The sequence below is a fragment of the Protopterus annectens genome, chromosome 17.part0 (genome assembly GCF_019279795.1).
Source record: "Protopterus annectens isolate FY-2018-M chromosome 17.part0, PAN1.0, whole genome shotgun sequence".
In the NCBI taxonomy this organism is placed as follows: Eukaryota; Metazoa; Chordata; order Ceratodontiformes; family Protopteridae; genus Protopterus; species Protopterus annectens.
Genome location: NC_056751.1, coordinates 154944177 through 154969973, shown reverse-complemented (window position 1 = coordinate 154969973; position 25797 = coordinate 154944177). Strand labels below are relative to the sequence as shown.

Sequence of the window (25797 nt, the reverse complement as noted above, 5' to 3'; positions counted from 1 at the left end):
TCTCTCTCCTCTCTTTGTCTAGTACTCCCCCCTTTCAGGGGTATTGATATTGGTGTTTACTTTTTACTGGAGCTGTTTTCCCCACCATAACTTAACTCCCTATTTGGTGTGCTCCTGACATTTGGGACAAGAAAAACTGATGTAATGGCATCAGCTGTCTGTTTTTATACCCCTGACGACCTGACGTCAGTCCTGGAGTGACAGCAACCGAAGCAGAAATACTAAGTCTCTGGTATTTGGGCCAAATGAGGGCTACCTGCAGACAGATAACCCAAGTGTGATGACTGCAGCAGTGAATACACTCGAACATCTACATTTATGGTAAGTATACACAAGTGTACTTTCCCCTGTGGGTTTTTTCTATTTACGTTTACTACTGCTTTTCTGTCTGAGGTTACATGTCATCCTGGATAGGCAAATGCGATTGTGGAAGACAAACTCTACATAAAGATTCCCACGACCAGTGACTGTTTTGTTTAGGCCCTAACCACAACCATAAGTCTTGCTCTATATGTCAGGTGTTTGTTCCCAAAACTCTGCGTAGCCACCTTCACTCACTAAATATTTTTTCTAGAGAATCAAAGACTTAAGAGGTTAGCATGCGACATTATAGAGGATATGTTGGGCCCTTCTGTTGAGCCTGCAAAGAAGACCAAGAAGCTCAGGCCTGAAGCTTCGCCTGCACCTCCCATTCCGGACATCCCTCTCAAGGCTAATGAAGGCCTGGAGACACATTTGGAATTTGGCTGTGATTCTTTGGCAGGAATTGGAGCAGAAGCCGTCAGGGAGTCAGTCACTGGCACATCCTCAGAGATGTCGCAGACATCCATTTCAGATGAGCAGGGGGATCCTAGGCTCATAATATTGGAAAGCTCTCAAGGTATTCTTTAAATCTTGGTTAGGGAGGAAGTGCCTATGACCGTTATATAATGCAGGACTACGTGAGGTCCCTCTACCTTCCATAAGACTGCAGTCCCCCCTTAAAACAAAACAACAAAAAAAAGAACAAACATCTTCCAGCTTCTCAGGAACCTCCACCTTGACTGGCAGGCCTTCACACAGGGATTATTTAATGTCTTTCTGGCTTTAAAGCCTCTTACTGGCGTTTCCCTTCCTAGCCCACCTTCTACTTCTTCCCCTCAAAAAAGGTTTAGAGCAAGTTTTTTTCTGAGGATGAGGATTCCTCAGAGGATGAGTCTTTGGCATATTCTGCCAAAATTTCTTCCCCCCTGGAGTATGCTTCACCTGAGGAGGAGTCCAATGGAATTGAGTCTTCTGGTGAAGACATCATCTTTCGGGAGACTGTTTATCTTATGTGGGAGTTTTTCAAGTGGGACTGCTCACAGTTTACTGATGTGCAGAGTAGAGGCTATGATTTACTCCAAATGGATTCACAATCTTCCTCTGCTGTGCCAGCAGTTCTGTCAGCCTTTCTGGGTGCTTTTACTTTTGCTTCTGAGTCCAGACTCTCAACTGCCTGACCCTAAATGGCCAGACGGGTTCTATAATGTTCCAGAGCACTGCAAATTTCTTTATAAATGCCCTGCTGTAGACCCATTGGTTATTTCTGTAGCTACTGTAAAGCCATCCAGACTTTTGTCTTCCACTTCTCTTCAGATAAGCAGATTAAAAACATAGAAAGGTTTATCTTGCCTTTAGGGCAATTAATTGTCACACTCATATGAGTAAGTATGCTTTGGCCCTTAATTCTCAGGCCTCTTAGCTTCTCTGTGATCTTCCAGATTAAGATGTTAAGTTTCAGCTATCCTCTGTTTTGGGGGCATCTTCCCAAGTGGTACTCCAGTAGATGTAGTTATGATGCTGCTGAGGCATCTGCCAGGGCTGCTGCCTCTGGTCCTGTATTAAGGAGATACTCCTGGTTAAGGCTCCAACCTCTTTCTGAAGACTTCAAGGCCATGCTAATGGATGCACCATTAAATACGGTTACCTTGTTTGTTATTGCAGCTGCTACTGTTCAAAGTCCCTGTAGGAGAACAGTAAAGAGTTGCAGGATTTAAAACATATCTTTGTGTCTTCAGTTCCCAAATTCCAAAGGAACTACCCAGTTAAGACTGCTTTTGTCAGGAAACAATCTCAAACTCCCCCTTCCAGAGATACAAAAGATACAAGGGGTGTCAGGAGACCTGCTTCTTCCAAACCCTCTCAGCTTTCTCCTCAAAAGCAGTCTTTTCCACACAACCAGATAGTCTGTGACTACCTGGCTCCCTCTGGTCTCATTCCCCTCTCTTAGCGCCTTACTGTCCCCCTTCCAGTCTGCGAAAACATCACTCGCAATTCATGGGTTCTGTCTGTTTTCCACAAAGGATATTTTGTGGTCTGGAAAGCTATTCCTCTTTTCATGGAAATTCCTCAACCACCTCAAGAACAACTTCATTTCTTCCCAGAGGTGCTCTAGAGTTGATATCCCAGGGAACTATCCAAGAAGTTCCACTGTCACAAAGGGGAAGAGTGTCTTACTCAAGTATGTTCCTGTTTCCCAGGAAAACGGCCCATGGAGACCCATTCTGGACCTCTCTCACCTCAACACCTTCCTAAAGGTTCTAGCCTTTCATATGCTTTTGCTCCAAACTCTGTTTTCTCTCTTTCTTCCACAAGTGTATTTGGCCTCCCTGGATGTCAAGGATGCCTATCTACATGCTCCCCATTCATCCCCTTTACAGAAAATGCTTACGTTTTTCTGTTGCTTCCTCACATTTTCAGTTCTGTGCTTTGCCTGTTGGTCTGTCTGTGGCACCAAGGGTATTTACAAAATGTTTAGCTCCTGTGATTGCTTTCTGTAAACTCCACAATCTTTTGCTACAGGCACCCCTCCCCAAGACCTTGATTCACAACCTCCAGTTTGCTACTACTCTTCTGCAAACATTGGGACTCATGGTCAATTAAAAAAAATCCATGGTCACCCCTTCAGAGGACCACATCTTCCTGGGGTGCAGGATTCAGACAGCTGTCATGTTGTCCTCTCTTCCTCCACAAAAAAAATTGTGTCTGTAGTCACTTACTTCCAAGATCTTTTTCCTCTGCAGTCCTTGACAACCAGGGAGATTCTCAATCTTCTAGACTTCATGGCTTCTACTATTCCCATGCTACCCCTTGCCAAACTCCACATGAGAAAGTTTCAGTGGTACCTGAAATCAGTTTGGATGCAGCATGCTGACCCACTGGAGTTTGTTGTCCATCTACTTCCTTGCCTAAAGAGGGGAGCATCTTTGGTGTATTGATTCAGCAGATTACCCAGAATCCAGGCATGCCATTACATCCTCCTCTACCAACTCAAGAGGAGTTCACAGACACCTCAGACATGGATTGGTGGGCAGCCGTTGCGTCCATGAAGACCCAGTTATCTGCAAGGAAAATCCTGCAGGCCTTGGACTTCATGGCATCCTACATTCTACTAATTCCATATGCCAGACTGCATATGAGGAAACTACAGTGGTATCTAAAAAGTGTTTGGACTCAGCATTGCCACAGCCTGGAGACAGTAATTACCCTCATTCCCTGCCTGCAACAGGAGTTTCGATGGTGGGCACAGGCCTGTCACCACAACAAGGGTCTGCCATTCACTTTACCCACAGCCAGACAGACACTAACAACGAATGCATCAGATTATGCCTGGGAGGCCCATATGACAGGAAAATGTATTCAGGGCACATGCCCGCAAGCCAGATGCATATTCATATCAATCAAAAAGAGATGCTAGCTGTTCAGAATGCCCTGACAGCTTTCAAGGATCTACTTCATCCAGGATGGCTACTGATAAAGACGGACAATACTACGGTCATGTGGTACATAAACAAGCAGGGAGGCGCACATTCCTACCCCCTCTGCAGACAAGCAATGATCTTGTGGGACACAGCATTGACTTATCAGGTTCACTTGAAAGCACAATTCCTGCCAGGAAAAACAAATACTGTGGCAGACGAACTAAGCAGAAACCTCATAGATCCCCACGAGCGGAAACTGGATCCACAAGTCTTCAGCATGATAACAAGGAAATGGGGATGCCCAGACATAGATCTATTTGCCTGTCCTCACAACTGCCAATTACAGAGATTTTGCACAAGGATTTATCACAAACAAGCATGGAAAGTGGATGCCCTATCCTTCAGCTGGAAAAACCTAACAGTATATGCCTTTCCTCCACTGCCTCTCCTTCCCAAGGTACTCCTAAAGGTCAGACAAGAGAAGCCAAAAATTATACTGATTGCACCAGACTGGCCACGCCAGCACTGGTACCCAATCCTAAAGAGCTTGTCTCAAGGTCCAGCATGCATATTGCCTCAAACTTCTCACTTGCTGACCCAACAAAACAATCAGATCCTGCACAGCCAACTCAGGACCTTAAATCTGGCAGCATGGCAGATAATGTAGCCATTCAGAACACTCCCCTTTCAAAAGCTGTTATGGATGTTATCTTGGAGGCCCAGTACCAGAAAATCTTATGCAGAAAAATGGAAGAGATTCTGTGCTTGGAACCAGGAACAAAGCATTGACACGTATGTACCAAATATTCCTCAGATTTTACAATACCTAACTGAGATGCTGGACAAAGGCCTTTCCTTTTCATCAATTAAGATTCATGCCTCTGTCATTTCAGCCCATTACAATACGGAACCACCTATCTTTTCTCATCCTTTGATAAGGCAGTACCTCAGAGGGGCCAAAAACATCAGGCCTTCAAGGAGAGCACCAATACTGGCATGGGACATCAATTATGTCTTGGAAAAACTCACATTGCGTCCTTTTGAGCCAGCCTCAACAGCTGATATAAAATTCTTATCCTGGAAAACAGCCCTGCTCCTAGCAATAACCTCTGCAAGATGAGTCTCGGAGTTACAAGCACTCATGGCTGTGGAACTTTTTATCATTTTTCATCCAGACAGGGTTTCTCTGAGGACAAACCCTATATTTATGCCTAAGGTGGTGTCCAGTGTGGCCCTTAACCAAACCATTTACTTGCCTAGTTTTTATCCAAACCCACAGAACAAGGGTGAGAAAATTCTGCATTATTTGGACATACACAAACAGCTACGCTTCTACTTGGACAGAACTAAAGCTTTCAGAAAGACTGAGCAACTTTTAGTGGCATATGCTGCAGGATCACAAGGAAAGGCTATCTCAAAACAGACTATTTCTAAATGGGTAGGTCATTGCATTCATTTCTGCTATTCACAGCATGGCAAATCAGTGCCTAAGGGCATTAGGCCTCATTCTACCAGAGCAGCAGCCACTTCAGCAGCCTTTCTCAGAGGAGTACCAACCAAAGACATTTTAGAGGCTGCAACTTGGAGTTCAGTGCACACTTTTACAAAGCACTACCACTTACCTCTTTACTCTAAATCCAGAGCAGGCTTTGCCACTGCAGTTCTGCAGGGCTTCATAGCCACTCCTAATCCTATTTAGCTCAGCCACCCATCCTCAGCTTTGGGATTCAACCCAAGAGTAATGACTGCAACAGTGAAACACGATGAACATAGTACAGTTGTGTACCTACCATAAATGTAGATGTTCGAGTGTATTCACTGTTGCAGTCCAGGTTACCCTCCCTCCGTCCCCCTTTCTTTTGCTGGGGTTTATCTGTATTTTCTCTATTCTATACAACCTATGTGGTGTATTTGCTTGTAGGTGAAGGAAATGTTACTTTTGTGCATGTATGTTTATTGGCATAATATATTTAGCCTACCTTTTTGGGGGCACCTGACATCTGGGGCAAGAAAAACTGAAGAAAATGGCGTCAGATGCATCTTTTATACCCCTGGCGCACTGACGTCAGGGAAGAGGCAACAGCAACCGATGCCGGACCAGGACTTTGGAATTCAGGCCGACTGCGGGTAGCCTGCCAGCAGGATAACCCAAGAGTAATGACTGCAACAGTGAATACACTCTTCTTCTGCATTTAGCCAAGGGCAGTCATCACAAGTTCATAGGTTCATAGGTTCATACTAGGCTATCTGCCCAAGGGCATTTATAAGCCTAGCCCATAGTTATTTGGCTTTCGCCACCCCTTTAGTTTGAATAAAACTATGCTCATTATTTTGCTGTGCCTCTGTCAAGCAGTGACACTGAAGTAATCCCTGGGGTATATCTGCGATCCCCCATCCATTGGTCAAGATTCCTCTTGAACAAGGCCAGCGAGGTGCTCTGCCTCACATGTACCGGGATTTTGTTCCACAGCATAGGGAGTCTCTGGGTGATGAATCTGTCCCTCCAGCACGTTCTATTAATAACCGTGTCAAGGTTTAAGTCTCCCGCCCTTGTGGTTCTGAGGGATCTAGACTTCTTGAGGTGAAGCATATTCATCAAATCAAGGTTTGACATGGCCTTATATGTCAGGCACAGGTCACCTCTGAGCAAGCGGTATGAGACTGAATAGAGCTGGAGTTCTTTCAGTCGGGCAGCATAAGACATATTTTTGAGGCCCTTTATCCTTTTGGTGAGGAACTTTTGGGGCCTTTCCAGCTGCTGCAGGTGTCGGGTCAGATACATTCCGAATGGGGCATTGTACTCAATCATAGGTCTAATGAGTGATGAGTACACGGGGACGATGACCTCCCTTGATCTAGATGCGAATCCCTTCATGATCAGGTGGGCAATGTAGAAGGTTTTCCTAACAACTTTAGCAACATGAGTGTCAAACGAGGCTACTGTCAACCTGGGTCCCCAGATCCCTGATGACTTCTTCTGTGCTCAGTGGATTGCCACCTATATGGTAGCTAGGGGTAACCTTGTTTTTCCCGAAGGGTATGACTATGCATTTCTTGGCATTTAACTTTAGGCCATGGCTCTGGCACCAGTTATCCGTTTCTGTGAGGCCCTTCTGAAGGATATCTGTGTCAGATGTGTTTTCGACTATGGCCCAGTTTGCAGTCATCTGCAAACTTTGTCAGCCATAACCCTCCTGTGTTTGCTTGTACTTCAGAAAAGTAGATGCCGAACAAGAGTGGACCCAGGACTGAGCCCTGTGGGACACCACTTGTGACAGGCTTTGAGTCTGACATGGCTCCAGCAACTCTGACCCTGTGGGTTCTGTCACTTAGCCAGTTTGCAACCCATCTTGTGATGTATGGGTTTACATTCAAGCTGATGAGTTTTTCGATGATACCTGAGTGGGGTATTGTGTCAAAGGCCTTTGCCAGGTCAAGGTAGGCTGTATGGACTGCCTTTCCCTCATCAATGGCCTTGGTGACTGTTGAAAAAGTCAACCAAGTTTAAAGGCATGATCTGCCTTTGACAAAGCCAAACTGGGTTGGATCCAAAGTCTGCAAGTTCCTATGTCTTTATTTATGAGTTCCATTATGATCCTCTCCATGGCTTTGCAGATAAGGCTTGTCAAGCTAATGGGATGGTAATTTCCAGGGTCGGTGGAGGCACCGCCCTTGTGAAGTGGGACCACAGTGCGTCGCCACTCCTTGAGTGCGTATCCTGAGGTGAGGCTAAGATTAAACAGCTGTCCTAACTGCGGGTTTAATTCCTCATTGAGTTATGGAGCACACAGCGGGGACACCATCCGGTCCCATGGATGCTGTGTTTTGCTTTGGAGAGAGCAGTTCTCACCTGGGCGTTTGAGATGTTTGGGGGGCTACAATCCTCTGGTATAGATATCTCTCCTTTTGGGGGGGAGTTTGCACTGAACCTGTCAGCCAGTATGTTGGCAATGTGTGTAGGTTCAGTAATCTTCACATCATTTTGAACTAATTCTGAGCATATCTGGGAGTTTCCTCCTAGGTTTCTAATATAGCTAAAGAAGGCCTTATGATTGTCTTTTGAGTCCTTGGTGATTTTTCTCTCAAAATTTGCCTTGGATGATTTTATGAGAGCTCTTAGTTTTTTACTTATAATGATCAAAGGTGTCTTACCTTTCAAGGATTTTGCTCTATCTTGTAGTAGCTTCCTCCTTTTGTTGTAGAGCATGTTTATGGCTGGGGTCCACCAGACTGGGCGCTTGCCTTTGGTACAAAGAGTCTTAGTTTTGTTTGGGATTGCCTGATCCATGCAGTCCTGTAGGTGCTGGTAGAAGGCATTTGTAAGTGATTCAGCGGTTTGAGTAATGTTTACCACTGGCTCAGGGGCCTTAAAGGAGACCACACTAGTTTTTAGAAGTGTGAAGTCGGCTTTTGAGAAGTTTTTCACTGTGGTCTTTTTATTTCAGGTGGGCGGGATGAGGACCTCCAGCGAGATTAGTTTATGATCTGATCTCACCAGTGAGGGGTATACTTCCGGTGTTGAACATTGTGATCCCATGTTCGTGATGATGAGATCAAGTATGTTTTCTCCTCTTGTGGGGATGGGGACTAGTTGTTCCATAGCATTTGAGTTTATGAACTCCAGGAACCTTTGGGCTAGAGTGTTTGGGCTTGAGTAGTGTTCCCAGTCTACATTAGGGTAGTTGAAATCACCTAGTATGATGGTGTTTGGAGATACATTTATCCCCTCCATTGTTTTCAGGAAGGCCATGTGAGGTTCCTGAGTTTGAGAGGGTGGCCTGTAACATGTTACAAATTGCATTTATCTCACAGGGTGGGTCTCCTCACACAAGACAAGGGATCACCCATTCCCCTCATTTTTCAACTCTGCAGCTTACTGTGGGAGACAAAATTCTGATTCCTTTTTGACACTTTTTCTCTGAGGACTTGCTTAGGGCGCTGTAGGAGGCCAGAAAACCCAATCCTAGGAAATCCTTCTTATCCAAATGGAAGACGTTTTCCATCTGGTGTTTCTTCTGTAACCTAGACCCACTAAATGTGGACATTCCTGTAGTTCAAAGTTACTTGTGTGAACTTTTGAAGGCTGGGTTGGCTTATTCTTCTGTGAAAGCTCACCTTTCAGCTATTTCTGCATGTCTGCCTCTGTCTTCCCCTTTGGTCTCCAGATTGGAGGGTAAACTTTTCCTTAAAGGTGTCCTTCACATTAGACTTCCCAGGAAACTTGTTCCGCCTCCCTGGGATCTTAATTTTGTTTTGGAAAAGCTCACTGTGGCTCCCTTTGAGTGTGCAGCAACAGCTACCCTGCAATATTGTACCTGGAAGACTGTCCTACTTGCTATTACTTCAGCTAGAAGGGTGTCTGAACTACAAGCCTTGATGGCTTTTCCAGCTTTCCTGGTTTTCCATAAGGACAGGGTTTCTTTGTATACCAACCCTTCTTTTATGCCCAAGGTTGTGAATCAGTTGTGGCTTAATCAGTCCATTAACTTGCCTACCTTTTCCCCCTCTCCACAGTCTTCCAGTGAGAGAATCTTAACACACCTTGGATGTGCAGAGACAACTTTGATTTTATTTGTATAAAACTAAAGCTGTCAGGAAATCTGTTCAGCTTGTTGTCTCTTTTTCATCCCATGGCTCTGGAAAAGCCTGCTTCCAAGCAGACAATTTCTACTTGGATTTCTAAAGCAATTTCCTTTTGTTATGTTTATATGGTAAGAGTCTTTCTTCTCTTGTTAAGGCTCACTCTGCTAAGGCTGTAGCTTCCTCTGGTGCTTTTTTCAAAGGTTTGGATGCCTCCTCCATTTTAGAAGTAGCTACTTGGACTTCTGTGCATACTTTCATTAAACATACAGGTTGGATGGCATTTCCAGGTCCAGAGCAGGATTTGCTACAGCCATTCTCCATGTCTTTGGAGAGACCACCTAGGCGCCTTCCTCTTTATTTTTCCCTTCGTGAGCTGTGGTACTCTCCCTCATGTAATGAATATTGCTACATAGGAATAAAAGGCATACAATAGTTGTGTAAAATCTTACCATAACCATAGATGTTCTTCTCTTCCATGTTGCAGTATTCTGTCCCTCCCCCCAGTTCTTGTTCTTTATTTGGATGTGTGTTTCCTCCTTAATATCTTAGGCTGATGTTCTTCCTGGGACATTCAGTTCTGAAGATAGTATGTGTGGACATCACTTTTATGGCTGATGCCTGCCATGGTTCTACATGCAACATCCCATGTACCTAGCAATGGAAAAAGGCTTTTGTATACTGGCTGGATGTTGGGATCATTTGTGGCAGGGAATCCCTCATGTAATGAGTACTGCAACATGGAAGAGAGACATCTATGGTTGTGGTAAGATTTTACACACCTATTCTTTTCTACAGGTACCTGCCCATATTTTGTGTAAAACTAGGAGGTACACAAGATATTTGAGTTTTTTAATTCCTTCTCCTCTTTTCAGTTCTCCAGATGACGTCTGTAGAGATTCAGGTACCCCTGGACCATCTGCCCCGTCAATGATCACTCCTTATTGGCTGATTCTACATGTGGCCCTTTTTAATTGGATTGCTGCCAGTTTTTCAGAAGGGCAGTTTTTTGTCTTGCTGCATACAAGGGTTAAGGTGGTTATGCATCCAAACAGCATCTATATAACTGGAAAATTGAACATGTAGTGATATCAGCTGTATGGTTACACATGTCCTTTACAGTGTGCACAGGATGCATGTTATGTTCCCTCTTTTTTTAATTTGGTAATGCTCTTTGCTCTTCTTTGACCACTGGTCTCTAGAAGAGGTGATGCATATAGTTGCAATTCCCATCCTTCCAGAATAACAAGAGCTGGTCAGTCACATTTTTATTCTTTCCTTACAGGCTAACCGTTCCTGTGACATGGACACTTTACTTGACAGAGCTCAGTGGTGGCACAGACAAACAGTTTGATTAGGACCCAGCATAGGCAAAAACAGTTTGCTTAGGACCCAGCATAAGACATCACATGTATCACTAAATTATCTGGAAAAAGCACTTGGCTCCATGGTGCAGAGGGATGAAACCCTGACCGTGACCCAGACAACCTGAGTTTGATTAGCAGTTTAGGTACTGAAGAAGCCATGTTAGAGGAGGGGTTGGGGTGAGGTGTTAGCGGCTTGTATTTGTTCACTCATCTACATAGGAGGTGAAGGGTAAGGAGCTTACCCAGCCATGCCTTCATATATGAACTACTAGTGGAGACCCGGTTTACTCTGGAATGCTCTTTTTAAGGGGAGGAGTGGACAGGTCTTTGAGTTGCATGTGGTGGCAGGCATGGACAGTTACGCCATAAAGCCATTGCATACTTTCCCTGGAGAGCTGCAGAGATGCTGGAGATAGAGAAATATGGGTGGGGCACAGTAAGGAAAAAAAAAGCCCTCGTAGATGCCTGGACGATGGTCTTGTGATTGGCTCTTGCCCAGTGGGACAGATTGACTGGAGACGACTTTCACCCTACAGGGAACAAATGGGCCTCATAAGGTACAGGAGACTGATGGCTGGCAGGCATGGGTGACTATTAAAGAAAAAAAACTGCAATAAAAAAAAAAAGCTTGCCTTCATTTAGTGATTGCAGGTACTTCCAGATGTACCTGTGTGGTACCTACTATAAGTGCGTGTTTTTTGTCCTGAAGACCATTACTGCAGTAATATTATCTAACTCTGCTCGTCAGCAGTTGACTGATGGCTAAGTCATGTAACATATTTTTTGCTGTGCTGCTCATACACATGGTTTATAGAACAGTTTCTTCTGGTATTGTCATTGCAGAAAGAGTTTTATTAATCACTGATTTAATGGGAGAGATGGCAGGCTTACATATTTTTACTGGCTAGGAGCGGGCAACGCAAATTAGAAATGTCATAGTCATGACCCTTTTGGTATTGTTTAGAGTATAAAATCCCATTCTGAGTGAGTGTATGTGTGTTAATCTGCTAAACATCTGATAAACTTACTAAGTTGGGCATTAATCCGTATGTCACCCAATGGGTTGCTAAATGGCTTACTGATAGAACCCACACTGTAAAAGTAGCCGACTCCAAATCCAGCTCCAGACAAGTGGAGTACCTCAGGGTTCAGTCCTGGGGCCGCTCTTGTTTGGCATCTACTTCTCTGAAGTACAGGTCAACATTAAGGGACTCTGGCTAACAAAGTTTGCAGATGACTGCAAACTGGGAGCCATTATTGAATCCCCAAATGATGTGGATACTCTACAAAAGGGCCTTACAGAAACAGATGCTTGGTGCCAGAACCATGGGCTCAAGCTCAATGCCAAGCAATGTATTGTTATCCCCTTTGGGAAAAAACATGTATCCATGAATTACCATCTAGGTGGCAGTACACTAAACACAGAAAGTGTGATAAGAGACTTAGGGACGCAGGTGGACAGTGGTCTCACCTTCGATAACCACATCGACACAACAGTCAGGAAATCCTTCTATGTGGCACACCTCATCACAAGGGCTTTTCATCCAGAAAAAAGGAGGTCATTGTCCCACTGTACTCATCCCTCATTAGACCCATTATAGAATACAACGCCCCATTTGGTATGTACCTCTTAAGACATCTGCAACAACTGGAAAGGCCTCAGAAATACCTCACTAAAAGAATCACAGGCCTAAAGCAGATGCCCTACGCTGACTGCCTTAAAAAACTCCAGCTATACTCTGTCATATCGTCTACTCAGAGGCGATCTCTGCTTAACATGCAAGGCCATGTCAAACCCAGAGCTGTTGGACATGTTACACTTAAAGAAATCCCAATCCCTCAGAGCTACACTCCAGGGATCTAAACCTTGTCATCACAATAAACAAAACATGCTGGAGGGATAGGTTCCTGACCCAGAGACTCCCCAGACTCTGGAATAGATTGCCCATACATGTCAAGCAGAGTGCCTCTTTGGACCTCTTCAAGAGGAACCTTGACGATTGGATGGGAGAAAGGAAATTCACCCCAGGGATCACGTCAGTCGCCCTGCTAGACAGGGGTCCAGGAAAGTAAATAATGTGGGAAGAAATAGCCAGGGAATTGTTATGGCTAGGCTTGTATAGGCCCTAGGGCTGATAGCCTAGTACCAACCTATGAACCTATAAGTAGGCTAGTCCAAAAAACTTTTTCAGCCATAAGGCAGCTCAGAAGCCAACGATATGTAAGCAATGCAAATGTCTATACAGTTAATATTTGAACAAAATGCAGGTGATGTATTGCAGTAACACGCAGCAAGTGTATGCAATGAAAAAGTTGTAATACATGTGTAGCAGACAGGTTGGCATGTAGTAAGGAGTGAACTGTGTAGTAAAATGCACATCAGGGTAGAAGTACTAAATATAGTCTTTCAGGCTGCAAAACAGTGAAACATGTATCTTTACATGTATATCAGTATATTACCAATAAAAAGTCAAAGTGCGTTTTTAGTGTTAGAGACAGACTTGATTAAAAGCAGTTGCCATCTTCAAGCAAAATGATACTTTTGCCCATTGTCTGTAAAACATTTTAGTTCTTGGAAATCCTACAATCATACACTGTCTCATGAGAACTGTAAACTGCATCATCATCCTTTGGAATGTAGTCAGGCAGTTTAGGAGGCCATTCCTCACAGGCTTAGTTTAATGCAGAGTTAATCCTGTCAGATTATCGAATATGTTGGCAAGGGTCTGCTTTCATTAATCGAATATACACTTACCCGAACCAGTAAAACTGGAAACTACTTCACCGAAACCTTACTATTGCGAATCAACTCAATAAGAAAAATGAACCACTGGGCCACCAGGGAGAAAAAAAAACTGACACAAATTAAACCCATTAAAGTGGGGGGCTTCACCCCCACACAACCCCCCCCAACTAAATATACCAACTCTGAGATCCCTCTACACTGGGGAAAAGGACAAAGGTCACCTTGATGACCAAGTGGTTTGCTTCCCTTAGAGAAAATACCAGTTATCCATTGATTCGCAGTTAGTAAGGTTTCTGTGAAGTTGTCTCGTGTTTTTAAAATAAGGGTAAGTGTAAATTCGATAAATGAAAGTAGATCCGTTAGTAAACCTACTCAGACTGCTGAGTGATGAGACTTTGCCTGAATGATATGTGCAAGGGCCAAGCATGTCTGCCTGATAAAACCTACCGTTACAAAGTGAGTCAGATCTCCTCACTTTTGAGAATGTTTTAATCCCTGCCATGAATGAGTGCACTAGGGTCAGCCTTAAAGATTGCCAGTCTTTGGTAAGGTGCTAAAACTTGGTGACAGGTAGTTGGCAGGTAGGCAGATGTTGTCCATGTTTATGAGAATGGATACATGTGGCAGGTTTACATATGATAACATACATGCAGAGGCCCACTATGCTGTATGCATAAAAAGTTAAAAGTAACTAATACTACTACTGATCTTGTCTATTGAAGCTTGTGCTACTTTGCAATTACAGAGTTAGATGAAATAACCTGCCAAATAATTCCTAAATAACATAATGCTGTGATCAGGCTGAAGAGAGAATTAAGGTTTTTCCAGTTTTGTTATATCAAACACTCATGAAATGCTTCTCCACTATTTTGTTAGTGCGGTGTAATTTACCTGAAGATAATCACATATGTTAGCTGTTGCTAATGCTGTACTTCTATGTTGTCAACTTGCCTTTGTACGGAAAGACATCCCTGGTTCAAAACTCTGCAGTTAAATAATTCCTCATATGGTCATTGATCCTCACTCATATCAGTCAGGAAGGTATTTAATGTATTCAATGACTTTTCAGGTGAGTGCCCATGAAAGAGCTGCTTTACTGATAATCTACACAATGTCTCAGAGAACAGGCACAGCAACTGAACTGGACTTTGGTTGCCTGTATCATCACACAGATTATGTAGAAAGGTATATGCATGTAAAAGAGGTATGTGTTTTTATCAGTTCTGAATAATAAGTGAATAAGTTTGAGCACATCTGCAGTTGTGGACATCAGTCCTGAAAACAGCAATATTTTGTCATTTTGATTTTTTTCTTCTTTGACTGCAGGTCCATAATATTTTGTCAGAGATGGTGATGGGAGGTATGGTGCTAGAGACAAATATGAATGAAATTGTTACTCAGGTTGATGCACAAAATAAACTAGAGAAGTCTGAGGTAAGTGTCTTTGTCATGTTGCACCATGTACGGTTTGTGGCACGAGTCCTGCTATGCATGTTTTACTTTATCAGCTTAATTTGCCTGGCGCTGTCATCCAAAGTCATCCGCTTGCCTGTTTTGTTAGCACCTTTGATGTATCAAATGCTTTGCTGTTGCATTCCATGTCTGTCTTCATATTCTTTTTACTTTAGCAGATCATGTTAGTGCTGTAGTCTCTGCTGTTGCAAACTTCCAAAGTCCTTCTTAAATTTTGAGATCAAATCTTTTCTTCCTTTGGAATTGGGATTCCTTCTTGCTTTGGGCTGAAAAGTTGATCAAGTGCAATTTAAACATGTTCAGGCATTCATAATGTAATAACTTCAGAAGCACTTAATTTAAATGGTGTTTTTCCAGAAATTGCAGTCCTTGCATACATATATGGGGAGGCACTTCACCTGATTTTTTTTTTTTTGTACAGAGCTCTGTAATCTGACAATTCCGTAATGAACTGTATTGTAATAACACATGCAGCAGTCTTGTAACGAATTGTGATCCATTTTAAAGAATAGTCCAGCTCCTGCTAATACAGTATTAAATACTAGCCCATCATAGCCCTGGGCAGTGTGCAACTTGCAGCAAGCGTGGGAGAGGGCAGCCTCAATTCAGAGAATTAAAGAGGCTTCCAAAGTAGCCCTCAACTAAGAACAGAAATCTAATGCCAATACAAGATGCATGTGACCAGTTTAGGTCCACCCACTCACTAGTCGTGTTCTGTGCCACAGTCAACCAAGACTGTTGAGCCCACAAACAACTGGTCAAAGTAAACTTTTGTCTAGTACAGTGCAGAGCTGTTTGGTATTCCTGTCATACTTAGGGTCTCTTCCTGATAATGGAAAGTAGCCTATATCTTTCTTCTGACGCACTTGAAATTACTTACTGCCTTAACTGGACTCATCTCACATTCTCTGTGAACATGCTGATCTTCAAAATAAAATATCCTCCTTTATGCTGGGTCAATTGACATAGAGGTTGCTGCCCTAACTAGAACCATGACTTAGGTTTACTCAGAGGACCCAGCACCTGAAGGGACAACTGTGAAAGAAGGACTGAGTTATCAAGTTTGGGGGAGTGGGAAAATGATTCCTGCTACAAGATGTTGTATACATTTGCCTGTCCACATGGCTATTCAGGGAGATATTTAAGTCATGAAGAAAAAAGTCCTAGTGTGCTAGCATCCAGCTTTTACCCCCCCCTTCCCATCATCATCTAGAAATAAGTTGAGTTACTGAAAGATACTCCCTCTAGAGAGCTGATGCCCCTATGAGATGATGTGGAGTGTTAAATTCAGGTGGAACAGCAGCATCAGTAGGGTTTTGGAAGGGTATATTAGGCTGATAAAAGCTAAAAATATGGTTATTCCCAGAACAAAGCCTTCTACAACATCTACCATCTGCTTTCCACAGTGGCCAGGCCCACCACTGACTTAGGTGTCATAATCCTTCTTAAGTATGCTTTCCCCAATATTCTTCACACAGATTACTGATGTACTAGCACTGAGGTCTGGTATTTCTGTTGCAAAAAAGCCATATGTCATAACTAACTTCCAGAGCTTAGCATACTTACACCTCCCCAAGCCAGGTGGATGTCCACCACTTGGGGACATCATTATGCCTCCTAAATAAAGCTGGTTTCTTCTACCTGTACATCTTTAGCTGTTTTTGCTACACTCCATATCACGTGAATCACTGATGTAGCATCTGTAATCCAGAGTCATTTGACCTGCTCTAGAGTGCAATACAGATGTGTACTATTGGTGTAATTTTCATGTTGCCTTATTAATGTGGTGGTATTGTAATATATTGAATTGTATTGTGTGTGTAGGAGAGGCAAAATGACCAAGTATGCATAAGGGCTATGTTTGCTCCCAAGAAGAAAGACAGATGGTTGTGTGGAAGGCAAATTCCTTATAAAGTTTTTGACAGCTGTTGTGTATTCTGCCTAGTAATCGAACACAACATTACAATCTGCAGTGCTTGCTAGGGCTTTGCATTTAAAATACTTAAGGGAGCATTCCCTTCAAAATAGTTTAGACAGGGGCTTGAAGCTTTACCCTGTATCACCATGGTGTCTTCTAGTTCTTCCCTAACCTCAGACAGCTTCTGAAGTAGTGAATGGAGAAGGTGGTCAGGGATTTAGATGTGACAGATGTAGCCAGCATCCTGCTTGACTTGAGAGTGTAGGATCCAATGAGGCAGTTTTATAATTCTTACCCACACAGCTCTGTTATCCCAGACCTATGCTGAATTCCTTTTAGAGTCTGCCATGCCTGCATACCAAGGCATATCCCAGTTAACTCTAGGCCTTCACATGGAACTTGGCCTCAACATCACTCTACAGAAGTCCATTGATAAATACGATTTTATAGTCTCTGAAGGGAAGGATGGTCACTCTACAATTTTGGTTAAAGCAGATGTTCACTGCTAAAAGGTGGAAGTTAGGACTCCTGTCACCAAGTTTAGATCTCCCATGTTGACCAGAGGATCCCAAAATCCAAGCACAGGGGCATTCATCCCACCAAGATCCCCGTAAATGTCTAGACCCAAGAGCCTTTCTTTAAGAATGGGTCTTCAGGGACTTCCAAGATGGCTGCACATTGAATCTAGCTGTCCCAGTGTGAAAACAAAAACTCAGCAGAGAAGGCCAGTAGACTTGTGTTTATTGTTAAATTTCAGTAACTGGTTAGTAAGTGCACTGCTTGGATGCCAGACAAAAAGAATACAGAGGACCTGGAAAAAAATCAGCTACAGAAAGTGAAAAGAAACACTGACTGGAAAGTTCTGCAGCTGTTCAGCAAAAAGCAATGCAATCTCCAGGCATGCATTCCACTAATCTAGAGGAAGATATAAGACAACTGCACACAGACATCTTTAAAATAAATGAAACATTGATGGAGTATGTCAACACAAACAACAAAAGTTTTGAAAAAATGGAAGAAACTGTAAACAGATATTCAGCTGAGGTGATAAAGCTGCAAAACTCAGAGGTCAAATTGAAGAAAAGGCTGGCTGAATATGAGACTGCTCAGGAAGAGATGTTTCAAAAAATAATAGAATTAGAGGACATAGTACACAGGGAAAGCTTGAGATTTTCAGTTATACCAGAGAAACTGGAAGGAACAGACTGCATTAAATTTATGAAAGCACAAATAAGCAACTGGACTAGTATTCCACAGCAGGAGTTTAGCTGAAAGGGCATGCTAAGGAGGAAATACAAATGTTTGTCCAACAAAAAGTAAGCTGTGAAACAGCATGATATTCTGCTTCTTGTTCTTCTGGTAAACAAGACCATAGAGAAAGACTGTACCTGTGAAACCCCATCCAGTGTTTCAACGGAAAATGTTGGAGAGAAGGAAGAGGGAGCACAGGAGTTGACTAGAATAATCAAGAGTATGTTGGAAATTAAGCAGATATGGGATTTGGGAGATGGAGATGAACAGGAATAAAACCAGTACATTAATGTGGATTTACAGTGCAGTAATTATATTTTTGAAATATGACAGAAAATCTGGAAATATTGGACTTTTTTGGAATTTATTGGACTTGTGCGGGACATCAAAGCATATGCCCTACTTCATGTCATTAATGTTCAGAAAAGTGCTTTGGGGAGGGGGAGAGGAGGGAGCAAGTTAACTGTAAGTAAAGATTTTTTTTAGTAGTACTATTTTTGTGGTTGTGGTTTTCTTTACATGCTATAAAGTAAAGTTTTCTCAGTTAGTTTTAAGTGTAATAGGGATTGTAAACAGATGCTGCTGTTCTTTTTTTTTTCTTTTCTTTCTCCCTTCTCTGTTTCTTCTACTTCAGTTTTAAGAAATGTAGGCACGGCAATGTAAAAGAAAAAGCGTGTTTAAAAAAGCATGACAAGAGAAAAATTAAAGTGCTTTATCTCATTTTTGCATAGGGGAATGACTGGATTAAGGACCTTAGATTGATTTGGTAACAAGTTGTAAGAGAGAGCAAGTGAGTGAAAAAGAATATTGAATATTATGAGGCTTTTTCTAGCAAATACATGTTTGCTTAGTAGTGATTCTGCAGATATTCTTCATGTTTCCATGGAAACAGTCTGATAAAGAGGAACTGGCTGGCTGGTTCTCATGTGTCTATAGAAGCAATCTGATAAAGATAAACTGGCTATAGTCTGGTGGAGAGTGGTTGGCTGAGAAAAGAAAAAGAAAGGAGAAATTGGCAAGGACATAATGTTTTCTGAAAGCATTCAGGGGTTTTCCCAGCTGGGAGAACTAGAAAGCTAAGACAAAACCAGTGAGCAGTTAGTAGAAGCACAGGCTGCACCATGCGCTTTAGCGTACACAACCTTTTTTTTTAGGTTAACTCACATCTGTGAGTGTTGCTGTCAGTTTGGGAATTTTGTTCCTATTAAGAGGGTAAAACTTCAATATTTGAAGATGTACATATTTTGTCTGTTAATATTAATAGGTTTTAGGGGGTATTGGGTGTGTGTTTTTCTTTTTTTTGTTTGAGGGCTTTCAGTAAAACAAAAAGTTTTGTAAGATGTGACATGTGCTCAAACTGATATGACAAAAAACAACTATATAAAAGTTCAACCTGCAAACAGTGTATTCATGTAACACAAAAGCTGGAACTAGACATTTATCAAAAAAGGTCTTGTACATAAAAGGTGGGAATAGTAACTTTTTAATGCAATGATGGTTTTTGTAATTTCTTTAAATGTCAATGGTCTCAGATAAAAAAGAAAGAAAGAGTACTGAACTATATTAAAAATGTAGAGTGCAAATAAGTTACAGGAGACACACTTAGAAAGAACTGAACATGTAAATTTGATAAGTAAAGGTTTTCAGGATGGTTATTCAGCAGAATATCTGACACAAAGGAAAAGAGGAGTACTTATATTAATTATTTATTATTTATTTATTTTATTTTACATTTGTTGACCGGGATAGTCCGACTGGATACATGTCCATTTTCAGCGGAGTCCCGGGGAGAAAAGCTCCAACAGGGTTAAACAGTGATATATTGTTACAAAAGACATAAAGACATATTACATTGTATTAAGAGAGAGAAGATAATTACAATAGAAGGTACAATTGATTACATTTCATTACATTTTGGTTAATTCACACTTAGTTGAATAATACAAAATTGCCTACTTGTAAGAATTGCTCATAGGAAAGTTAGTCAGGGTTTGTGCATGGGCAGAGCCAATGTGATTTATAGTGGATTTTAATTCTTTTTTGAATAGAGCTAGTGATGGTAAGGACGTTAGCTTATTTGGAAGAGAATTCCATACCTTGCCAATAATATTGGAGTACAGTGAATCACGCCCAGGTTATGGGACTTGCAAGTTTGTATTAAGAGTTTGTTAGATGAGCGAAGAGAACTTAGGTTGGAGTAAGGGGTTAGGATGTTCTTTAGTGCAGGGGTGTTATCTGGATGTTTCAGGATTTTAAAGGCTTCTATAAGTTGGTATTCAAGTAGAAGATTAGGGAATTCTGGCCAGTCAAGTTTTTTCAGGTTAATGCAGTGGTGTGTTCTATAGGGTAGGGCAGTGATGAATCTAGCAATGTTGTTATAAGAAGTGGAGGCGATTGAGGTCAGATTTGTTGAGGTTCGTAAGGATTGAGGAGGCGAAGTAGGGTGGATAAGAGGTGCGGCGGGCAGTAGCTAGTCTAGCGGCTGGAGTTAGGAAGGTTTTTAACCTATATAAAGACCCTAGTTTTTTGTTAACCATTTTAATAGTTTGGATAATGTGGGTGTCAAATCGTAGTTTATTGTCGATGATTACTCCTAATAGTTTGGCACTGGTAGTAGGAGAAATAATGGTACCATTGTTGGATTGAATGGTAAAGTGTGTGAAAGGTGTTGGGTTGGTTGGGTGGAAAAGAAGAAGTTGGGATTTTTGGGTTTAAGATGAGTTGATGGTCAGTTAGCCAATTTTCAACTTTGGTAAAGCAGTGTTGGGTAGTTATTAGAAGGTTGTCAAGGATAGGATTAGAACAGATGAGAGTTGAGTCATCTGCATATTGGATGCAGGTGGCTTCGGGAGGGATAACTGAATGGAGATCATTTATGAATATTGAGAACAGAAGAGGTCCTAAGATGGACCCTTGAGTGCGCCCTATACTGTTGGTAATAGGCAGGAGAGTTTGTTCTGCCATAACTGCCTGTTTTCTGCCTACGAGGTAGGCCTGAAACCAGTTTAGGACTTGGGTGTCTAGATGTAAGGTTACTAAGGTTTTGAGAAGTAACTGGTGGTTTACCATGTCGAAAGCTTCGACATGTCTAGAAAGAGGGCTGAGGAGATATTTTTGTTATTCGGTTATGGTTAATTTTCTCGGTGAAAGAGAGAGGAGGGCAGTGGTGTGCTATGGTGGGGTCTAAATCCATGCTGACAGTCAGTTAGTAGCTTGTTTTGGGTGAGAAAGGACATGAGTTGGTTATGCACACACTTTTCCATAATTTTAGCAAGTGGTGATAGTATGGCAATTGGTCTATAGTTAGAGAGTTCGGTGGATGTTCCTCCTTTATGAAGAGGTATGACGTAAGATATTTTCCAGATTGCTGGGATAGTGGACTCAGTAATAGTTCTGTTAATTAATATTGAAATGGGGTATGCTATGACATCAGCAGCAATTTGCAGGTATTCTGCAGGTAGAAGATCAGCTGAGAGGGTAGTTGGCTTTAGTTTTTTCAAGCAGAATAGGATGAAGGCAGTGGATATGGGTTGGAGGTTAAAGGATAGTGGAGAGTTGGATGTCATATTGTTAGGTGTGTTAGAGGGAGTAGGTAGCTGGTTAGCTAGTAGCTGAATTGTTTCGGTAAAGAAAGTATTAAAGTTGTTAGCTACTTCTTCTTGGTTCTTGTCAGATAGAGTTTCTGGGGTAGGAGTGGTAGATCTTCCTGGTTGGAGAAGTTTGTTCAATCCTGCCCAGAATTTTTGAGGGTTCTTTTGGTTTTTGTTTTGTAGGTGGTGAAAGTAGTTTTTCTTATCTTGGGTGGTGGCCTTTTTAGTTTCATTTCTCATTTGCTGGAAGATGACCCGGTCTAGTGGTAACTTGGTAGTACGCCATTTGTTCCATGCTTTGTCCCTATTAATTATTTTGGTTTTGGTTTTGGTTTCTGTGGTTAGCCAGGGTGCTATGTGAGTTTTGATTCTAGATACCCTTTTGGGAGCATGAGAGTCAAGTAGGGTAAGGAATGTTTCATTAAAATGTGAGACTGCCTCATCTAGGGGAAGGGATTTCAATGTTGACCAGTTACAGTATTTAAGTTCCATGTTAAATTTTAGAGGATCAATTTTTTTTTTTTTCTGACTGTTCTACAGACTGGCATGCTAGCATTGGGTGTATTATCTTTCATAATGTAAGTAAGCATATGATCACTAAGATCATTGGGGAGAGTTCCAGGGGTATATTTTTGGGGGTGCTCCTTGACGAGCATCCAGTCAAGTATGCTTTCTTTTTGTTTATTATTACCTAGTCTGGTGGTAGTGGCTATAATCTGAGAGAAACCATGGAGATTTAAGGAAGTAGGATTGGACTGTGCAGAGCATTGGTTCCAATCAATGTTAACATCTCCCAGGACTATTGTTTCTTGTGGATAGTTGTTATCTATCCAGTTTAAGATGGCTTCTAAAGTTTCGCATTGTTCCTGGGGTATATAGGTAACTATTAGATTTATGCTTTTTAGTTTATTTAGTTGTATTTTTAGAGCTAATATTTCAGCATTAGCAACCTGCGGTGGTTGTTTGGGGTTAGTTAGGATGTTTAGCGTATTTTTATGAAGGACAGCTATCCCATCTCCTTTTTTTTTTAAGCGGTCAGCTCTGAGTATGTTGAACCCAGGTGACATTATCTGATTGTCTTTGGTTGATGGTTTAAGCCATGTTTCGGTTAGACACATGATGTCAGGTAGATAGGTTGCAAGCATGGCATGGAAGTTGTGAACCTTGTTGTTCAGACTTCTTATGTTTAAGTGACAGATGAGTAGAGAGTTAGCCGGTCTAAGGGAGATTGGATGTTGCGTGGGCTCTGTTGATCTGGTAGGGCCTGGGTTGGGATGGATGTCTCCATCTATAGTGATGTTTTCCTTAGGTATGCTATTAATTTTAGGACTTTGGTTAATAATTTTAGACCGTGTTTTGTTTTGGTAGTTATATGGTGTTGCTTTTTTAGGTAGGGATCATTGAGTTTTGTTGTTTTGGGGTTATATGATGGGGGAAGAATTCATCTAAAGGTGGTGGGGAGGGGGAACTTGTGTGATAACTTGGATAGTTGAAGCCTGATAAGGACAAGTGTTCATAACTAGTTAAGAGATAGGGAAATAAGATGAGTGGTGGGATAAGTAGGATAATTATCCCTATTGGCTGGCATGGTGATAGTGTACAGGGGCAGTCCTGTTTCTTAATGTGGGAGTTTTAAAGCCTGGACTATTTTAGGCTCTGCTTAATACAATTTTGGAGAGAAATAGTGCCAGGTTGAAGGTAATATTATAGTTATTGTTGGTGGCTGCTGTGTTTGAACCCTATAAATGGCTCATCAACAGTAATTGCATTTAAATACTTTGTTAACAGTATTTATTAACCTTGGGCTGATTTAGAGGTGGCGATGGGGCTGAGACGTAGTCCGTGCATGGAACACCTATGATAACAATATGTATGAAATAATAGATACATATGAGGCCAAAACTGCAGAAATCAATCCAACTAGATGTAAGGAAGGGGGGACCCAATATATTCCTGTGAAAAAAGATTGTTATCCAAATATGAGACAAAAATAAACCAAACGTTGTTGTCTCCAACAGCTATTGTAGTGCTGTCCAATGGATGGCAATCAAACAATTACTTGTACGATAGTATCAAACTTACATAAGGTACCCTATATAGGATGATAAGGCCAATTGTATAATCCAAAAGTAGAAACAAACATCAGAATAACAATGCTAGCGAAAACAAATTGTAAAACAAAAAAAGTCAATACAAAAAACAGAGTGAAATCACAATATACATGGTATATATAAAAATACCTGATGAAATATGTGAATATCAGAACCCCAGGATGTATCCTAATAAATTGTATCCTGATACAGTGATTATGATCCAAAACAATAACAGATATAATACCAAACAAGATATTTAGCCAAATAGGGTGATGAAATATCCTACTTGTATGTCACTAGACTAACCAATGACAAAGTGGCATAAGAACCACATAGATTGTCATATACGAAACCAGAATGCCAAAATGTAATGTCAAAAATTGAAACCAAATAAAAAATATATATATGTTGAAATACAGTCAGCACATAATGTCCAAGCTACAAAAACGTCAAAATCCCAAAACGTAGTGTAGAACGACCTTGTTGTCCGTAGCCTGTAATTTACAGTTAGAAACCAAAAGCTAAACACACCAGAAAAACCTGGTCTGTGATATTACGATAAATGTAGTCCAAAACACAAACAACCAGTGTCCCGAACTCTATATTGCACTCATGGACCAACACAAAGACATTCAATTCAATCGTGCTAACTCCACCAATACCAAAGGCATATAAAAAATGCCATATAGTGGGGAAAAAAGTACCTTTTATGGTGAAAAAAGCTCAAAGAATCCGTGTATATATCCAAAACAGCTGCAGCGCCGATATCCCGTTCGGTTATAATAAGCCCAATGTCAGCCTTAAGCCAAATACATACAAGATGTTCCAGATAGACTTATAAATGTGGACAAAACCAAAGGTAGTTGCAAAATAAATGGCCGTTAATAGGCAAAAAAGCCACAGAGTAGAATGTATGGTGAAAACAATCAAAATGGCAGCCACATGATACCCAAAGCACGAGCAAGAGGCTAATATCCACAAATAGATGTTATAATGTCAAAATAGAATTCAAGACTCACAGAACAGGAGGGCCAAGTATTGCAGAAGGCAAAATACAAAATCCACCTTAATTGCAAGAGGAGCTCCATTAGTGATAAAAAAGAATAAAAAAGATATAAATGGCAGATTTGTAGTGCTAACTGGCTACTGGCAAGGGTTTATTTTCCACCTAAAACTGCTATAATGGAGCTTAAGAAAATTCTTGGAGAAATAACCAGTTTAAACAAGGAATATTACTTCTAGGTGAGGACTGGAATGTGATTTGCAGCACTGAAGGTGTATCTGGGGGACCCAGAAGGGAAAGCATAACAAAGGAGGATAGATTTTTGAAAGAAAATATGAAAATATTTGGCATGGAAGATGTGAATTCAGTAATAATAGTTCAGAGTGAATTTACATACTATTCTCCAAGATATAAAAACTGGTCTGGACTAGACAGAATTTACATTTCACAGTAACGTGTGATATTTAATTGAAGGTCTTGATACTCACCCAAGAACTATTTCAGATCATGCTCCAATAATAACTAAAATAAAAACACTGGTTAATGAAATAAAATTGAGACACTGGCACTTTCCCACCTATCTGTTGAAAAGAGAGGAATTTAAGGAATGGGTAGTGGAGATTATTCAGGAGCTATAAGAGAGGATATAAACAACTTCTGAAAATATAGCTAGAGAGTGGGATAAAATTAAGGTGGAGTTTAAAAATAGGTTGGAAATAAAAGCAAGGGAGCTGTGGTTAAGAAGTAACCAGAATTATTTAGAGAGACTGACACATGTTAAAGTATTGCAGAATAGGGAAAAATCTCACAGAAAAAGAAGAGGATCAACTGCAGAATGCTAAGCAGAAATAAGGGGTAACCTCTGTATAAACCAGAGAAATATGGAAATCAAGAAAAGATACACATGGAAATGTTTATGGAAGAATTAAATATGACAAGGTTAGAGGTAGATGAGGCTTAAGTGCTAATGGTTAGTATAGGAAGAGATGAGATAAAAATTGTGACGTATAACAAATCTACAGGAAAGTCCCCAGGAATAGATGGTATTCCTGTG

At 41.4% G+C, this 25797-nt stretch overlaps 1 protein-coding gene across 2 annotated transcripts in view; it reads left to right on the top strand.

The window, feature by feature from the left end:
• The window catches only part of AP3S1 (adaptor related protein complex 3 subunit sigma 1), a 1319573-nt gene that overhangs the window by 821219 nt on the left and 472557 nt on the right, over window positions 1-25797 (top strand). For both annotated transcript variants that reach the window (XM_044059065.1, XM_044059066.1), the window contains exon 5: window positions 14742-14849. In XM_044059065.1, the coding sequence (XP_043915000.1) occupies window positions 14742-14849 (108 nt within the window). The remainder of the gene's footprint in view (window positions 1-14741; window positions 14850-25797) is intronic.